The 17286-nt window shown below is 51.8% G+C and overlaps 2 protein-coding genes across 2 annotated transcripts; both read right to left on the reverse strand.

The window, feature by feature from the left end:
* Positions 1–1055: 1055 nt before the first annotated feature.
* On the reverse strand, positions 1056–10837 carry Crtc2 (CREB regulated transcription coactivator 2). Its single transcript, XM_075978307.1, has 14 exons — positions 10546–10837; positions 7825–7926; positions 7629–7747; positions 6589–6648; positions 5906–5974; positions 5658–5761; positions 5538–5567; positions 5317–5381; positions 5163–5212; positions 4805–5049; positions 4067–4473; positions 2423–2686; positions 1814–2000; positions 1056–1703 (listed from the first exon to the last, which is right to left on the reverse strand). Exons 1-14 carry the CDS (start codon positions 10696–10698, stop codon positions 1483–1485), a joined length of 2076 nt encoding a protein of 691 aa, XP_075834422.1. The 5' UTR covers positions 10699–10837; the 3' UTR covers positions 1056–1482.
* A 448-nt stretch (positions 10838–11285) lies between these two features.
* Slc39a1 (solute carrier family 39 member 1) lies at positions 11286–16349 on the reverse strand. The gene is made up of 4 exons (XM_075978309.1): positions 16291–16349; positions 15376–15591; positions 15107–15237; positions 11286–13119 (listed from the first exon to the last, which is right to left on the reverse strand). Exons 2-4 carry the CDS (start codon positions 15560–15562, stop codon positions 12463–12465), a joined length of 975 nt encoding a protein of 324 aa, XP_075834424.1. The 5' UTR covers positions 15563–15591; positions 16291–16349; the 3' UTR covers positions 11286–12462.
* Between the last annotated feature and the right edge of the window lie 937 nt (positions 16350–17286).

Consider the following 17286-nt stretch of genomic DNA (forward strand, 5'->3'; position numbering starts at 1 on the left):
AGACCTAGACCTGGAAAACCCAGGTGACTCCCCACTTCCAGGTTTAGAACCCACTAGCCAGAGCCAGAAGTTCTCAGTTCTCCTTTCGAGAAATGACAAGAGCATTGAAAAAGAGGAAGAGAGGCAAGAAGCCGAATAGAGGAGAAAATAGTGGGGGAAATCAGCACTCCTTTCAACCATGCTGGGTGAAGGCTGACAAACCTACATTAAACGGTTGTCTTCTAATGCCCTGGGAACATGGACCAGGGGAGCCAGCTAGACCTACTTCCTTGGAGTTTACGGTTATACTGGGAATAGCTACCCCCAAGAGAGTTGTGGTTATTATACCAGAAACACACGTGACCGGGGCGACAGCCATCTCCTTACCCCAGGCCTGAGGTTGAGGAAGAGTAACTTGTCTGGGGCCGGCCAGTCAGGGTGCCCCCTCCCCTGGACAAACATGAGGGCACATAAAGGTGACTTCCTGCTGCCATCGGTGAAGTCTGTTTTGGCTCTAGGACGTGTCCAATTTGGGTCACAAATCTAAGGCTGGTGGTCCTCCACAAACCATAACAGCCTTGAAAGGATGAAAGCGTGCCTATAATCCTGAGCACTCAGGAAACCGAGGCAAGAAAATCAGGCAGAACTTCCAGGTAGCCCGGAATATGTAAAAGAAATCTGCCTCAGAAAAAAAAAAAAAAAAAGCTGGGCAGTGGTGCCTTGGTGGATCTCTGAGTCTCTGAGTTCCAGGCCAGCCTGGCCAGAGTTGTTAGAGAAACTGTCTCAAGAAAAGAAAAAAAAAAAAGGAAAAGAAAAAATGGGTTGGAGAGATGGCTCAGTGGTTAAGAGCACTGACTGTTCTTCCAGAGGACCTGGATTCAATTCCCAGCACCTACATGGTGTTCACAACTGTCTGTAATTCCTGTTCCAGGTGACCCAACACCCATAGGAAATTATGAATGCACATAAAATAAAAATAAATTAATTTAAAAAAAGCAACATAAAAGAAGAGTTTATGGCATCAACCCTCCTTAGGGCCCAGTTACCTACCAAACAGCCAAACACACAAAAGGTTTGTTAGGATTTTTTATTAACATATAATATATTTAATAAAAAATAATATCCACTCTGGCTCTCTCCTCCATTGCAAGGGGAAGAGAGATGGGGAAGGGCTGGTAACGCTCACCCTCATCTGGACAAGCCCTACCTCCAAGAGTCCCCTCTACGCCTTGATTTCCAACAGGCTCTGCCCTCCAGACAGACGGTTTTCAAAGTTCCAAGTGCTGCAGCCTCCCTTGAGCCCCAGGCCCACCGATGTACAGAACTCTGTACAGTACAGGAGCCACCTGCTCAGGCCCCTTCCCTTTCCTCATTTTTAGGATCCTTCATTCATATTAGAAAAAGGATCTGGGGGCAGAGAGTAGTCTCTACTGGCCAGGGGGAAGGGATGAAAAGGACAGTGATGGGGACAGGGCCATGAAGAAGGATGGCAGTAAAGTTCCCTCACTGTAGCCGGTCACTACGGAATGAATCTTCCACAGCAGGGTCAGGCAGCAGGGCACAGGGGTCACTCAGCATGGTCAGTCCTTCCAGGCCCAATGGCTCCATGCGCAGCTCATCTTCCAGTCCCAGCCCCAGCTCCAACCCAGATGCTGACACCTCAAAGCCAGGTACTCCAGCCAAGGCTGCTGCGATCTCCTTAGAGAAACCTGGGGAGGAGTCTCCTGTGTGTAGAAGAGGTAGGCAGGCAGGTAAGGATCCCATGCCACACACCTCCAAACCCCTTAGTCTCCTACCACACCGGTGAAGCTGTCAATTCTTCCAATCTCCTCACCTGGGAGTATGATATTGGGTCCTGAGCCATGGCGGGAGCAGTGGGTCAAGTTCTGGTGGTTGAGGACATGAGGATCCTGGGGACCACTCACTGATCCCTCACTCCCTAAATATCCAGGCCCTTCGGGAAAGGCAGGGGGATCCAGCACCAGGCTGGTTGATGGGTTCTCCACGTTGAACTGCTCCAGCTAGGGACACACAGACAGACCTTAAGGAAGTGAGCTTCAGAACAGGGTGTCCTGCCTTACAAGCCCCAACCACCCCAGGAAGAAAAGCAAAGACAGAGGGAGGTGACAGCAAGCAGAGCAACAGAAGCGAGCACGGGGCCCGAATTACGTGTGGGCACCGTACCTGCTGGGCCAGAGCATGTGCATGCCAGGAAGAGAACGGGTCAAGGCAGGAGTCATCAAAGAGCAAGCTGAGCGGAAACAGAGGGGCAGGAGTAGGGGGTCAAACACAGGAAGACAGGAGCCCCAAGCTGGCAGTGCTATGTTACCTGGGGGGAAAAGGAGGTCCCACCCCATCTCCCGATTCAGTGCACCAGAGACCCCTCACGTCCCTGGCCCTCCCTCAGCCCCCCCACTTCAGAGCTATGAGTCTGTGTACTCACACTCCCCAAGCTGAAGTCATTTATTGGCCGGTGGTAAGGCTGTTGCCCATGCCCGCCGGGCCCAGGTGGGTACAGTGCCCCATAATGTGGCGGCCTGCCTGGGGGCTGTCCCCCTGAGGACTGCACCACGCAGGCCTGAGAGGGCAACTGCTGTAGAGATTTTGGGGTGGATGGATGGGTAGGTATAACCAGACTTGGGGGGCTATATGGGTATGGGGGCAATCGCTGATCAGTAGGCAGTTTACTGGTATCCAAGGGGACGCCCTGAAAAGAAAAGAAGGGGGGAATTTATTGTGACCCCTCAAAGACTCTCAGTCAGAGCTCCCCACCTGTCCACAACACAAACATGGCAGTGCTCCGAGCCAGGCGCACTGGGGCAACACCTGGAAAACCAGCACTCAGGAGCTTGAGGAAGGAAGACTGAGCCTGGACCTACCATGCTGAAAGTGGGAGCTGTCTCCCCACTCTCACCCCAAAAACAACAACACCCTATGCTCCCATGGCATTCTGGGAGTTGGTGGAAATGATACAAAATGCATATCAAAACTTAGGTGCTAATGCGGCTAACAATAGACAACTCAAATTCACTCTAAAGTGAGCGTTCATAAACTGGGTACTTGACTATCAGGAGGATGAGCTGCTGTTCTGAAGCCCTGGAGAGGCCAGAGGGAGCCAGAGGAAGGAAGTAAAAGAGATGCGGAGGGCAAACTGCCCTTGTTGGCATGACTAGTCCTCCCTACCAGAGAGTGTAAAGATGGAACACAGAGCATACATCCAGGAAACAGTAATGGAGCAGGACAGAGGAGGGCAGAGAGGAAAGGAATAGGATGAAGGAAAAGTTGGAGAACTATTTTATTTTCTTTAAGATGGAGAGGGAGGGAAGAACTCCCTTAGCATGGAGGCAAGCTTGAAAAGAAAAAAGAAAAGAAAGCTTGGCATGGGAGGTCATGCCTGTAATCCAAGCTCTTAGAAGGCAGAGGCAGGAAGGATCAGATGTTCCAGGCCAGCCTCAACTAATTAGTGAACTCAAGCCCAGATGAGCTACATGAGAGAGAAACTGTCTCAGCCACCTCTTCATCACTTGCTGTGTAAACCTTGGGAAGTGATTGTCACTGCAGGCACCAGGTTTTCATCTACACAATGTGAAAGGACTGAGTTCTGTGGTCGGAGATTCTTGGACTCTGAATTCTAGTAAAGAAGAAGAGGAAATGGTAGCGGGATGGGACAGGACAGAAGTGACTGGGGCTATGGTGAACTAGCAAAGAGGAGGGAGATAAGAACAAAGAAAGGAGAAGGGCAAACGGGGAAGCTACACTGGTGCCTGTGCTATGCATGATGGTAAATACTTTCTTTGTGTATGTTATTGTATCTGGTGCTTACAAAACCACCTTTGTTTTCTAAATGAGACTGCTGAGGCTCAGAGAAGTTCAGTAACTTCTGAATGGAGCAAAGTCAAGAGGCAGAACTAAGATGTGAAATCAAAGGCTTAATGCCAGAGTTAGCACTCTTAGGCAGAGAGGGGACAAGATAGATAAAAGATGGGTTGGGACAGAGCAGAGGAATGGAAGGGGATGGAAGAGACAAGGGGCACAGCACAGGAAGGAGAAGAAGGGAAACAAATGCAGGGGAGGTAGCCACGCATACCTGAGTGATGGAAGACAAGGTGGGTGACATTGTTGGCGAAAACTGTTTGGGCAGCTGCTGTTGGGACCTTCTGGCGTCGGCTGGGCCCGCGGGCAAGCTCAGGGGGCTGAGGGGCACACGGCGGTGGCGGGGAGAGGCCCCAGGAGTAGAAGCTGGGTAAGGGGGGGCGCTCAGGACAGGAGATGAAGTGGACGAAGAGGAAGAGGAGGAGGAAAGGGCTGGGGCACTAAGTGACGGGTGGCCCAGGGAAGTGGTGGGCAGTGCATGGTGGGCCAAGGAGGAGGCAGGCAGTGATGGGTGACTATGGGACCCCTGGAGCTGGGGTTGAGGACTGCTTAGGGAAGCCTGGAGGTTGGGATTACTTAGGGAGGACTGCAGGGATGGGTGGCTAAGAGGTGAGTGAAGTCCTGCAGACACAGACAAAAAACCAGAGATGCCAACATTACTGATGGGAACTGGGTCCCTTTCCACCCAGAATGGGTAGCAGTGACCAGACTATGGCAACACAAGGTCCTCCCTATTCTGTCTCTAACAGTGAGATTGGCACTACCCATTTGGGGGTTATTCTCCATCTTTCTCCTATCCATTCTTGCTGGGTGAAAATTGCAATGAGGGGTTCTGGGGTGTGGGGATTGATGGGCAGTCACAGGATCCCAGATCAAGCAAGCCTCCTTCCCCTTTACCCTCTAGCCAGGCAGCAGCTGATGGTCACACGATCAGAACAAAGTAGCCACTCACCTGGTACATCATAACTGGGGCCCAAGCCCAGACCTCCACTAATGCCCAAATGGGTCATAGTGTGGGTCAAATTGGAGGTACTGTTGCCCCCACTCAGGTTGGGGTAGACTGTCTCCTCAGGGTCCAGGGGAGTGGGCAACGGAGGGGGGAAGTGCAGGTTGGTGAGGTCAGGTAGGGAACCTCCCGTGTTCATGGCAGGTGGGAGGACAGGCACACTGGCAGGCTGATCAGGAGATGGAAAGATGCTAGGGAGGACAGAAGATCAACGTGAAGAGAAAGTGGTCAGAGAAGAGCAGACGTCAGTCTTCCACATCTCCTTCCTCCCTCAATGTCACTCCAGCTGTGTAGTGGTACTTACTTGATTCCAGGGACTTCACAGGATCGAGGTCGAGAGGAGGATGAGGACAGCTGAGGAGAGAAGGAAGAGGATTAGAAATGAGGACAGACCTCAGTGGGAGCCCTGGAAGGCCTGTCCCAAGGACAGTGGAAGACACCCAGTGGCCCTTACCTACCTTCTTAGCATCCCAAGGTTTCAGCAAATGCTTGTCATCTACCAAGTTCTCCTCAATAGCAGGGACTTGAAAAAGAGAGACTGGTGATGGGGAGGTTGGAGGAGGAGCCAGTAAGGCAGGACAAGAAGCAGAGGCAGGCAAGAGGGAATCCTATTCCCTGACCCCATACAAAGTCCCTGATATCTGGCATTCATGACCCATAATTGGTAAAGAGCACATACCTTTAGCATCCATTTCACCATCCAGAAAACCTGCACAGGATGCAATGGGGTTGGTTACAGTGCCTACTTGTTTGCCTGCTTTAGTAAAAAGCTCCACAGCTACTCCCTAGGAACACCTACCTCCTCGGCGGCTGGGCAGGACACTGGGAGGTGTGGGGCCTGGATAAGTGTCTTGGGGGTTGGGGTTCATTACACTTGTGTGAAGAGCAGAGTCAGAGCTTGTCCTGTTGGAGGAGCAGAGATGAGCAGCAGTACCAAACCCTGCCCAGCAGTGGATATTTAAGCTGGGCTACAAAGGGGATGAAGGAGAGTAGGGCCCCAGAAAGTCCAGGAAAGAGATGTGAACTAAAGAAGTCAAGGACCATCACCTGTTAAGTGCAGTCGGCAGTCGGAACAACTGCCCCTTCTCAGCTGGGAGGTTGCCCCAGGGCATCATCCTAGGACAGAAAAGTTATGAGGAGGAAGAAGGTGGCTGAAGATGGGCATGAAAAGCATGGGGTGGGAAAGTGTGCGGCAGCAAGGTGGATGTGAAAAGGCCTTGGTACCCAGTATCATGCCTCTTTCTTTCTGGTTCTTCTAATGCCTCGGGTCCATAAATCCCCACCCCTCCTCAATCTAAGATCTGGAAACAGAAACTCTCCACCAAGGTAAGCTGAGTGGAAATGCTGAAGCCTAGCAAGTTTTCTGAATGCAAGTATTTCAGCTGAGACAGAGAAAGGAGGGGTTCAAAGATCTAACAGTTACTACACCTGGGATCCACCACTGTGAGAAAGGAGCCATCCTCCCCTCCCCCACTTACACACACCCCAGCTTGGCTATAGTTCCATTGGTTCTGCTAGCTGGACTCAGAGGCTTGGCCACTCGTGTCAACATGGCCAAGACTGGACTCTGACCACCTACCCAGCTGCCCCACCCTCCCAGCCTGGCCCTTAGGAAACGAGGTACTGCTGAAACCTCAGCCTAGTAGCTAGCCCTAGCCCACCTCAGCCCCCACACCCCGAAACATGTTAGAGACCAAATGGGTGGGAAATTCCACCTGCACTGAACTCACCTTCGCCAGCCAGACTCTGGGGGAGGAGATAAGTAGGCGGGGCTATAGGGAGAACTGTCAATGTAAATAGCTGTGGTTAAGGAAAAAGCAGAGACAGATGAGAGAATAAGGGAGCCATCAGATAGTCATACAAGTAAGCCAGTGTTGGTGGCTTGGGCCTGTCATCCCAGCAGCTGGAAGGAGGAAGCACAGGGAATTTTCAGCTCTAGGCCAGTCAGAGATACATAGTGAGATGCTGTCTCAAACACACACACACACATACCACACATACCCCTGCGCACACAAGGAAGGGAAGAAGAGAAGTCAGAGGCTGTATCTCAATGAAGAAGGCTACCTAACTTTTTAGGCCCAGCATCACAAAAACAAGCAAACAAACAACAAAATGGAACGAAAATAGGTAAGGATTACAACAACTGTAATCTCAATACTTAAGAGGCAGTGCAAGGAGACCTCCAAAAGTTTGAACCTACCTGATTTACCCATCAAGTTCCAGAAAAGACTAGATTACACAATGAAGCCCCCCCTCAAAAAAAAAAAAAGCAGGACTGGCGCTGGCCTTTAATCTCAGCACTCAGGAAGCAGAGCCAGGCAGATCGCCATCTGGTCTATACACACAGCCAACTCCAGGACAACACCGAGAAACCCACCCCCAGAAAGAAAAAAAAAATCAGACCAAGCATAGTACAAACTGGAACAATCTAAGCCAATGCCTGGCCAGGGTGATGGAGATAAACATGGTGGAGGTCTCTAGGAACGAAGTTCTCGGAAGAATGGGAGAAGAACTAAATCTCCTTCCCAGGTAACAGGGAGCCCTGCTTTACAATTAAGTGAGCGGAAGTAAGGCCAGCACCAAAGAGGGCAGAGCCACAAGAACACCAAATGCCTGTCACAAGAGTGTGCGCTGACACACAGGTTGTGGTCACATTTCAAGAAGACTGGGTAAAAGAAGTGAACAAAGATGAAACAAAGCTCCTTCCCACCATGAGTCTCTTGGGAGCCCCTTCCATCAGTCCTTCGCCCTTAAATCATTTGTGAAGGATATGTGGCGTGGGTATCGGCGAAGAGGGGACACCATCCTACGGGGATCTCGTTGTACCCGTTCCACCAACCCATGGTGCCTAGTGCTCCGAGATGAATCCAAAGGTGAATGGAGGGGACTCTGCCAAAAAGGACAGGTGAATCAGCAGGGGAAGCAGCCTGAGAGCCTACACTCCTCCTTGGCTGGTGTCCACTCACCTGGAACTCAGCCAGGCCACAGCCAATCTGGTTAACATTGGGCAGAGAACCACCATAATGGGAGCTCCTTGTATAAGCCAGTCGCAGTTTCTGGGCCTGTAACTGAGATAAAAGAGACAAACGGGTATGTCAGGGAAGGTCCTGAGCATTTGTCATTCCTGTCACCAGAATATACGACTGCTTTCAAGATATCTGCCAGTACAAAGATGTGGCACAAACAACCCACCTTTGCAGCTTTCTAACCAGTGTGCTCCCACACCTGACAGAACCCTGTGAGGCAGGGCCGACACTGCTCAAGGCCCGTCTGTCTCTGTCTGTTGGTATCCCCACTAAGGCAGGTCACGGGATGATGGACCATCAGGCACTTCTGCCCTCATTTCAAGGCAACGTCACCAAGACTAATTAGAAGATGAGGGAAGACCAGAAGCCAGTGCCAGAGATCCATTATTGCCAGTTTCTTCCCTTCACACTCTGAGGAGCATAAGCTTCGGGATCTGCTGCTGCTCCAGGTTTGGCACAGGTTGCACAGGGTCTGCGCATCCCAAACTATACAACCTGAGAAGTGATGACTCTTCTGCTACAAGAGAGGCGCCCAAACCAAGTATTCTTCTACTGAATGTGAAGATGCCTGAATTGGCACAGGAGCCCAGTCAACTTGGGTAGGGCCATCTCCTGCCAGTTCATGGAGATGATTGCTAAGGAGATAAGACAAACTAACCCTCAGTTTTAGTCTCTACATATCGCATGTCCCTCTGTGTGAGATATAAGCAGCTACTTCCAAGACTCAGACTCTGCCTACAGCCAAATAAATAGAGCTGGGGAGGGATGGGAATGAGGAGAGCTCAGAAAGTCACACTGCAGCACAGCACTAGTCAGAACTGGCTTTCTGTCCAGACCAGCTCCGTGATTCCAGTGGGTGATGCTGACCTCAGCTTAACGGATAGAACCTCCAAGTCCTCTGGTGGTCTATGGCCCATGGGTGTATCTGCCTCCAGCCTGCCCTCCCAGCTACCCAGGTAACAAACTAAACATGCCACTCCAAACTCAAGATCCTTGGATCTCCAGGTCTGGCCACGTAGGCTCATTACAGTTTGCTGTTTATCAGAGAAGTTAATCAGCAAAAGAAAAGGAGGTGGAAAGGCTTTGATAGCCAGTGTGTCACAAAGACAGAAGCCCCAGCTCTGCATTCCTCAGAGCTTTCAGCTTGCGCACAGCTCTGAAAGAAAATAAGTCTCTCTCCCATCTTCTTCTTCTTCTTTTTTTTTTTTTTTGGTTTTTCGAGACAGGGTTTCTCTGTGGTTTTGGAGCCTGTCCTGGAACTAGCTCTTGTAGACCAGGCTGGTCTCAAACTCACAGAGATCCACCTGCCTCTGCCTCCCGAGTGCTGGGATTAAAGGCGTGCGCCACCACCGCCCGGCTCCCATCTTCTTCCTCTGACTCCCATTATGATCAAAAGCTCTTAAAGGGAGCGAGCAGTCAAGGGCTCAGAATCCTCATGGTGGTCAAGAGCAGGTTATACAAGTGTGCGCACACACACCAGATTTGCCTCCCTACTTATCTTTCTTGAACGTGCACAAACTAGAGCATGTGGTCCCTAGAAAAGTAGAGGAAACACAGACAGACACACACACAACAACAACAACAACTCAAAAAGTCAAGGGAGATACACACAAAAGATACAATCGGTCACAGTCATATATAGAACCCAAAGCCTTGTAATGTGGTATTTATGCTCCACCATCTCCCCTTAGAGCTTCCAATTCTTCACCACGAGAGATCACTGTGTCCCTAAATTAGGGCTGTTTACCTGTAAACTCCTGCCAGTCCACCCATCCCTCTCACATGCAGCCCTAGAAAGCAAGAACTAAGGGGTGGAGGGGCTGTTTCCAAAACAACTTGGCATAGGCCCGAACATTCTTTGTGGAACTTCCTAGGAATGAGTATTTCCCACACACAGAGGGCTCTAAAAGCACTACAGAAACTGACTCACGGGTAGCACCATCTCCCTAGAAAGTTCAGCACATCACCGGCGAAAGGTTAGGTGATCCTTTACCCAATTTGGCGATTCAAAGATCTACCTTTCCTCCCAGGCGGCCAGCGCCAAACACCAAGAACCATTCTGTGAGCAATGGTCCTCACCTTGACTCAAGTCAGGAAACCACACGAAATATATGAAAAAGGAAGCAAAGGGACGGGACACAGGAGGGGACTTCCTGTCCCAATATACCCAGCACAGCTAAATCAAACCACTCGAGGGGCCCTTTCCCCTAGGAACCAAGACACCGTGAATGTCCCAACAGAGCAAAGGCACTAGTCTGGCGATCACAAGCTCAGAAAGGGACAAGCAGACTATGCTTCCAAACTATAATCCATAATTAAGGATGCTTCAGTGGAGTCCGTGAAAGGACTCGGCCGGAGATGCACAAGAACCGTTCCACCGGCGCTGGACTTCGGCAGTCCATCTTCCCTCTTCCGCCAGTTCTGCTTCACACATAAATAACTCGAACCCAGTCTTTCCTACTCCCCCAACCTCTCCGGTGTTCCTGTCTTCCCGGCAAAATTCGTTTAGCTGACCCTCGGCCCTCACCCGGAGCCACCCAGACGGCGGCGCCCGCTGCCCTAGCCGCGTTCCGCCTCCTGCCCAGCGGCTCCCGCCCCCGCCCCGCCTATCCGCTTGGCGACCGCTCCTCCGTGCTCGGGCTCCCCGGCACGGTCCCTTACCCGTGTGGAGCCGATGTCCATCATCACCTCCTCGAAGGCCGCCGTCTCCTCGGCCTGACGCTGCTTTTGCAGCGCGATCTTCTCACTAAACTTGCGTGGATTGGACGCTGACGCTGTGGCGGAGCCCGGCCCGTTCGCCCCCGACGTCGCCATCTTACACCCGCGTCGGTCCCCGCCACCTTTCCAGTTCCAGCCACGGCCTCCGCCGCGGGCCCGGCCCGGCTCCTCCAGCCGTAGCAGCCGCCGCCGCCGCCTCCGCGAGCCCGGCGGCCCGGCCCCAGCCTAGTCCTGACCCGCGATGCACTGCCTGCTGGGACTTGTAGTTTGTTTACGGGCCTCCTCCACGCCCGCAGCCACGCAACGAGGGGAGGAAGCGGACTCCACTTCCCAGCAGTCCTTCCGACACCCGGAGGCCAGCAGCGCGCCACCCCTCACCTACTCCCGGCGGCGCCGCAAGCCGGGAAAGGTAGTTCTACCACAGTCCGAGCCTACGAACGGGAAGGGGCAAGGGATTCGCAAAGGAAGACGGAGAAAACCGAGAGGAAGGGAAGGGGTGGAGACAGAAAGGGAAGAAGGAAGAAACAAAAGAAAAAGTTGGACATCCTCAGGAAAAGCAACAAGTGTGGCGAATGAAAACAAGGACCTTAAAGCAAGTGTAAGCATCTGGGATTCAGGTCGCCTCAGATTGGTCACAACACACACACATCACCACACCCCTCCCACCAAATGAATCAGATATCTTACGGGGGTATAGAAACATCTTTTATTTGGGTAACACATCCCAAAACAGGTCAGTTAGTAAAATAGATTCTACAGAGTACGGCCCTATGCACAGCCCTCCCTCCCCCAAAAATAATCCTGGGGGGTTCTGCCCCCCTCAGATATAAAAAGTTTTGGCAGGTCAATGTTTATTATATAGGGCACCATTCCACTTTCTGTAGTGGTTGGTGTCAAAAGTACCTCGTTTCCCTTCACTCCTGACCAGTTCAGCAAACACTTCTGCTCCACCCAAATTGTGGGGCCCAAATTCAGAGAAAGTAGGTCTCTTCCACTGAGATGCCAGGAGTGCCACACCACTGTGCTTTCAGAAAAGGAGCAGGTGAGCCATGCATGGTGGCACACACCTTTAATCCTAGTGCTCAGGAAGCAGAGGCAGGTGGATCTCTGAGTTCACAGCTAGGTCCAGGACAGCCAGGGTTATACAGAGAAACCCTGTTTCGAAGAAACTAAAAAAGAAGGGGGCAGGTGGGTGTTTGGCACTTTAAAAATACAGGCGTGAGCTGGGTGTGGTGGCACACCCCTTTAAACCCAGCACTTGGTAGGCAGAGGCAGGCGGATCTGAGTTAGAGGCCAGTCTGGCCTACAGAATAAGTGCCAGGACAGTCAGGAATAGAGAGAAACCATGTCTCAAAAAAAAAAAAAGTGAGCAGGACACTCACTCAAAGCCAGATAGATTACGAAAACTGGCAGAGACCATTTGGCACTAGTCCCTCAGTAGAAAAGACATACAGAAAAGTAGGAGGAAGAAAGCGGGAGGAAGCACTTCCACTGGCAGAGTGCTGAAATGGGCTAGAACCAACAGGACTTTGACTTATCCCAAAGCCATGGGATGCCTATCTGCAGTTTTGTCAGCTTGTCTCCGGGTGTAGTGTCTGACCTCTGATTGTAGCAGTGTGCTCATTCTTAATGTCACCCGATTGTATCTCTAGTGGCTTGGCTAGTTCTTGTCCTTCGGGCCTGCGGCTAGCCTCTTACCTGCCCTTTTCCTTTTCATTATTCATAATCCAAATGTCCCATCCCTACCTCTCAGAGAACTCTTTGGTCCTCACTACTTCTCTACCTCCCACAAACTGGGAAGGACAGGGAGGACAGGGGCACCTGACAGTCAGCATCCCCTGCCCTTTCTCTCTGAGCACCTTAGATCTGGATGAAGAGCAGGCCAGTGAGCAGGGCAAAGCCTGCTAGGAGCAGAATGACCTTGAGAATCCGCTGCTCAGAAGTGGCCAGCTCTTGGGGTAGAATTTCCAGGAAGGTGATATAGAGAAAGGTGCCAGCTGCCATTCCCTCCAGCACAGATTGGGCCAACTGGTGCAGCGGCCCAGCTGACTCTGACAGAGCTGCCCCGAGCCCGATACCCAGAGGTGTCATACAGGAGAAGAGGATCCCACAGCCAGCCACCACCTGTACCCGAAGGTGGCTCTGGAGCAGCCTCAGGGACAGGCTGACAGCCAAGATCCCCTTGTGGAGCAGCAGAGCTAGGCACAGCTCCATTGCCCGAGCTCTGTCTCGCTGTAAGCCCACAGCCAAGCCCTCAAACACAGAGTGCAAGGCTAGAGAGAAGACCAGTACACAGGCACGCAGGGCTGAGGGCGCTGCTGGAGTTCCGCCGGCCTGGGGGGGCCCTGGTCCATCATGCCAGTGTTGAGGCCCTCCATTCACTGCTCCCAGCAGAGCCCTCGTCTCTTCTGGATGCGGCGGACTGGACTGCTCCTTGTAAGCCAGTGTGATCTGCTCCATCACCAAGACCAGGAAGAAACCCATGGCCAGGATGAACTCTTGCAAGGGGAACTGAAGCTGTGAACAGAGGTGGCGACAGGAGTTCAGGAAACAGGACAAGAATGGGAAGGAGTCAGATTCAAAGCCCGGCAGAGGCCCAGAATACACTTCTGAAGTCCCACACCGACCCAGGGTCCCTGTTGGTCACACAGCGATGAAGTCATTTGGTGACACAGACACAGAACAACACATAAAGGAACAGATGTGGTATCACACATGCCACGTTAAATGCAGACCATTTATGCAAAATGTCTCAACTCTGGCACTAATAACATTTTGGGATAAATAATTCTGTCTTCACTGCCGTACACAGAGTGAGTAGCTCCTCTGACTTCTCCCACCAGATCAATAGCAAGCACGATGTTCCCGCCACCACCACCAAGACTGTCTCCACACATTACCCAGTCAGTGTTTCCTAGGGGGCAAAACTTCCCCTGGCTGACAGTCATGGATGTAGGTGCACACAGTGCTACATGTAAGCATACAAAGGATCACCACAAATCTACATGTCACAGGGACATTCACAGTCATGTGGAGACACAGGTCACTCAGTCACAGGGAAAAAACGGAAGAGCTTGAGATGACTCTGCCGAACCCAGCTGTCTCAGGTTTTCCTACAATGTGGTTTTTTTTTTTTTTTTTTGGAATGTTTTGTCTGGGAGGCAGATGGAGTTGAGACGGGCCTCACTCTGAAACCCAGACTGGCCTCCAAATCCTCACGATCACCCTGCCTCAGCCTTGCACGTGGTAGAAGACACTACTTCCAGCTTCACAGTGAGTTTCTATGCCTTGGACCTAACCACTTCCCTGAGAACACCAGGCCCTTGGAGATTACTTCCTACCCTCCCAGATCTGCAGCGAGCTCTCTCAGCCTCCACGGGAGGATGAACCAGCTATGCTGCTGCACACCCGTATCCATGAAATTACTGCAGGAGAACTCAGAGCCTGAGTAGTCTGGACTAGTTGGACTACACAGCTAGACCCCATCAAAAGAAAGGGCCGCCACTCATGCTCACATAAGGAACCCTAATTAAACTCATGGGGTCAAGGCTAGACTTAGATACACACACTGAGGAAAACAGAAGAGGGCTAGCTGGTAGATGGGGAGGAAGATGATGTGGGCGGGAGACAAGAACGGAAGTGTATATAGCCAAGATGCTTTATATGTATGAAATGTAATAATAAAATTCATTACTATGCATAACATATGCAAATAGACATAAAATATAGCCTGGAGGTGGTGGCGTGCGCAGAGGCAGGTGGATCTCTGAATTCAAGGCCATCCTGGTCTACAGAGTGAGTTCCAGGACAGCCAGGACTACATAATAAAGAGATCATGTCCTGAAAAAAATAAAATAAAAAAGAACAAGAATTCTGGGTGAGGTGGCACAAACCTGTAATTTGGGAGGCAGAGACAGGAAGATCACTACAAATTTGAGGCAAGTAGCAAGTCTTCATAACAAGTACCAGGCCAGCCAGAGCTACACACTGAGAACCTGTCTCAAAAAGACAGAAGAGGCCTGGCGGTAGCGCACGCCTTTAATCCCAGCACTCGGGAGGCAGAGGCAGGCGGATCTCTGTGAGTTCGAGACCAGCCTGGTCTACAGAGCTAGTTCCAGGACAGGCTCCAAAGCCACAGAGAAACCCTGTCTCGAGAAAAAAAAGACAGAAGAGGAGAAAAGGAATAGGGAGGGAGAAAGGGAAGGAAGGAGGGACAAAGGGATAATGGCCGAAACATGATTCTTAGAGCATTGTTAGCTTCCTGGTAACTACAACTGAGAACCCAGAGTAGTTCATACACCTGATAAGGGTCCTCACTGTCCTGAGCACAGTGGGTCACACCGGGTCCAGCATCCAGGAAAAAATGCACAGAAAATTATACCCTGTTCCTGAAATCCTTAACTCACAGGCTCAAGACTAAGGCCGTCCACAGTCACGAGTGAGCCATGAAGATACCTAGATAACCATGTTCTGCTCTGGGTCACATGGTAAGGTCTGTGCTCACCGTCACATGCAGGGCCGCCAAGGCCTCGTCTATGGCAGCTAGGTAGTCGGGCAGCAGGTCCAGAAGACAAGTAGCCAAAAAGACACCTCCTGCGAAGCAGCTCACTAGACTTAGGGCTTTCTGGCCCGAGGCTGAGCAAGAGTAAAATACAAACGGGATTACAACCAAATCAAACTCTGCAAAGTCCCACGCCAACAGAAGCGGTGTCCACTCCCGCCTTCTGCCCCTCCTTAGTCACCTCCCCCAGCTCCAGAGCCGCAGAGACTCACGCGAGGATTCATGGCTAGCGCCTGGCCTTCTAAGCACGCAGACAGGCACCAGGCTACAGAGGAGGGTCAGCAGCAGCAGCAGTACCAGGGCCCCCAGCTTCACCTCCAGACCCACCGGCACTGAGGGCTCTGAAGCTATTGCTTCTGGGCGCCACACCAGGAGCTCTGGCTCCCCCCAGGGCCCCATGGTGCTTGTGGTATCAGTGACTGTCAGACCTAGGAAGAAAAAACTAGCATGGGTGAGAACGGTCACACAGGAAAGAAGGGGTCAAGGGAAAGGGAAGGCTGGTCAGCAAAACGTACTTCCCTCGGCCCAGCCACTTTCTGGCCTTTCCCGGCTGGAGTGACTCATCTACTCCAACACCAGGACATTGCATTTCCTCCTTCAAATTTATCTCTCCCAGTTCAGCGAGCCATCAAGGAGGAAACTGAGGCCCGAGAAGGCCAACACAGATATGTCATTACCCTTTTCACCTGGAGCCCGCAGAAAACTAGGGGCAAACTCCAAGTTAGACCTGGAGCTGTGGTCCCCTAAGAAAGGTAGAGACCACTCGCTCACACACAGTCCACTAAGAGCACGGAGCGGAGAGGTTGGAGCTGTGGGAAGAAGTCCGGGGTGGCTTCACGGACGATCTGAAACCGGGCGAACTTGGGTGCTGGATGCCTCTCTCGCTGCCCACTCCCCAGAGCCATCTCCCGGAAATAACAGGTAGTCAAGGCAGACAGCCAGAGGAGAGGGGCTTGGGACAGGCTAAGACGGCACTGAGGACAGTGTCTGGAAGTCTCGAAAGTGAGGTCAGAGGTCGCCTGCGTCACAGGACGCGGATGAAGAATGTTAAAACAGAGACCCCAGCTCCTACCCTGGGAGGCCTTGGAAGCTGCCTTAGAACCAGAGCCCGGAGAGGCCGCACTCACCTCCCGAGGGTCTTACTCCATGGCAGACGCTCGGTTCCGGCCTGGCGTCGGGAATTCCCGCCCCCTCCCCACCCCTCTCCCCCCCCCCCCCCCCGCCTCCGCGCACCCGCACCAGACTGCCAATGACCGCACTGGGTGGGCGGAGCTTAGCCTGGAGTGACGTGAGTTAAGAGCAATTAGAACCTGGGGATAGGAGAGGGCTGGGCAGGCGAAAATCTGAGCCGGTGCCAAAGCCAGGAGGGGACTAGCGGGAAGACCCAAGGGCGGTGGGTCTGGCGCGCGTCTACGGAGGAGCTGGCCGCAGGAGTCGGCCAGTCACAAAGACTTTGATAAAAGCGGGAGCTTGAAAGTCTGCAGGCCCGTTCCCTATCCATACTCTCAAGTATTTCTCCCCACATCTCTTAGTATATCTGCCTGGCCTTGGCCCCGGAGTTTTCTATCTCAGGCTGCATCAGTGCGCAACTGGGCCAGAGGGGAATCATTACCTTTTTGGGACAAATTTCTTTGCCTGGCTTGCCTAGCCAGTCCACACAAAAAAAGATGAGGCAGGACTGGAAAAGAATGAAGGCATGATTTAAAAGCGATCCTTTAAAAAAAACTAATTAAAATAAAACGATCCTTTCTAGACTGCCTGTGGTCCATTTGACTTCTAAGCAGCCTCCTTGCTTCTCAGAGTAGGTGCAGAAATGATGGGACACAGGTTAGGAGTTGCTGAAACCCCACGAAGAAGCATACGTCAATTTCCTATTGATCGTGCCTTTGGATTTTCTCCTTGTCTTCCAGCTCACCCACCCCCAAGTCTTATTCTGTTCCTTGCATGCACTGCCGTTTTTTCCTTTTCTTTCTTCTACTTATTTATTTATTGTCTTAGATCTCGTTCACACTTGCAAATCATTATGTAGCCAAACTGTTCTCAAAGTTAGGACAGTCAAGCCTCAGCCTCTCAAGTGTCACCGCCATGCCTGTTCACCAATGCCCTTTTCTCTCCATACCTTC

Source organism: Microtus pennsylvanicus, chromosome 7, assembly GCF_037038515.1.
Source record: "Microtus pennsylvanicus isolate mMicPen1 chromosome 7, mMicPen1.hap1, whole genome shotgun sequence".
Classification (NCBI taxonomy): Eukaryota; Metazoa; Chordata; class Mammalia; order Rodentia; family Cricetidae; genus Microtus; species Microtus pennsylvanicus.

Bases quoted from the DNA above. Each gene is read 5' to 3' on its own strand.
- Crtc2 (XM_075978307.1), bottom strand. From the start codon at position 10,698: ATGGCGACGTCGGGGGCGAACGGGCCGGGCTCCGCCACAGCGTCAGCG. The intron at 5,568-5,657 runs GTAGGTGTTCCT...CATCCTGTGCAG, and splicing joins CCTGCCCAGCCGCCGAGGAG to GTTTTCTGGATGGTGAAATG. The intron at 4,474-4,804 runs GTGAGTGGCTAC...CTGTGTCTGCAG, and splicing joins CCCCAGTTATGATGTACCAG to GACTTCACTCACCTCTTAGC.
- Slc39a1 (XM_075978309.1), bottom strand. From the start codon at position 15,562: ATGGGGCCCTGGGGGGAGCCAGAGCTCCTGGTGTGGCGCCCAGAAGCA. The intron at 15,238-15,375 runs GTGAGTCTCTGC...ACTCTTGCTCAG, and splicing joins CGCTAGCCATGAATCCTCGC to CCTCGGGCCAGAAAGCCCTA. The intron at 13,120-15,106 runs GTGAGCACAGAC...CTCTGTTCACAG, and splicing joins TGGCGGCCCTGCATGTGACG to CTTCAGTTCCCCTTGCAAGA.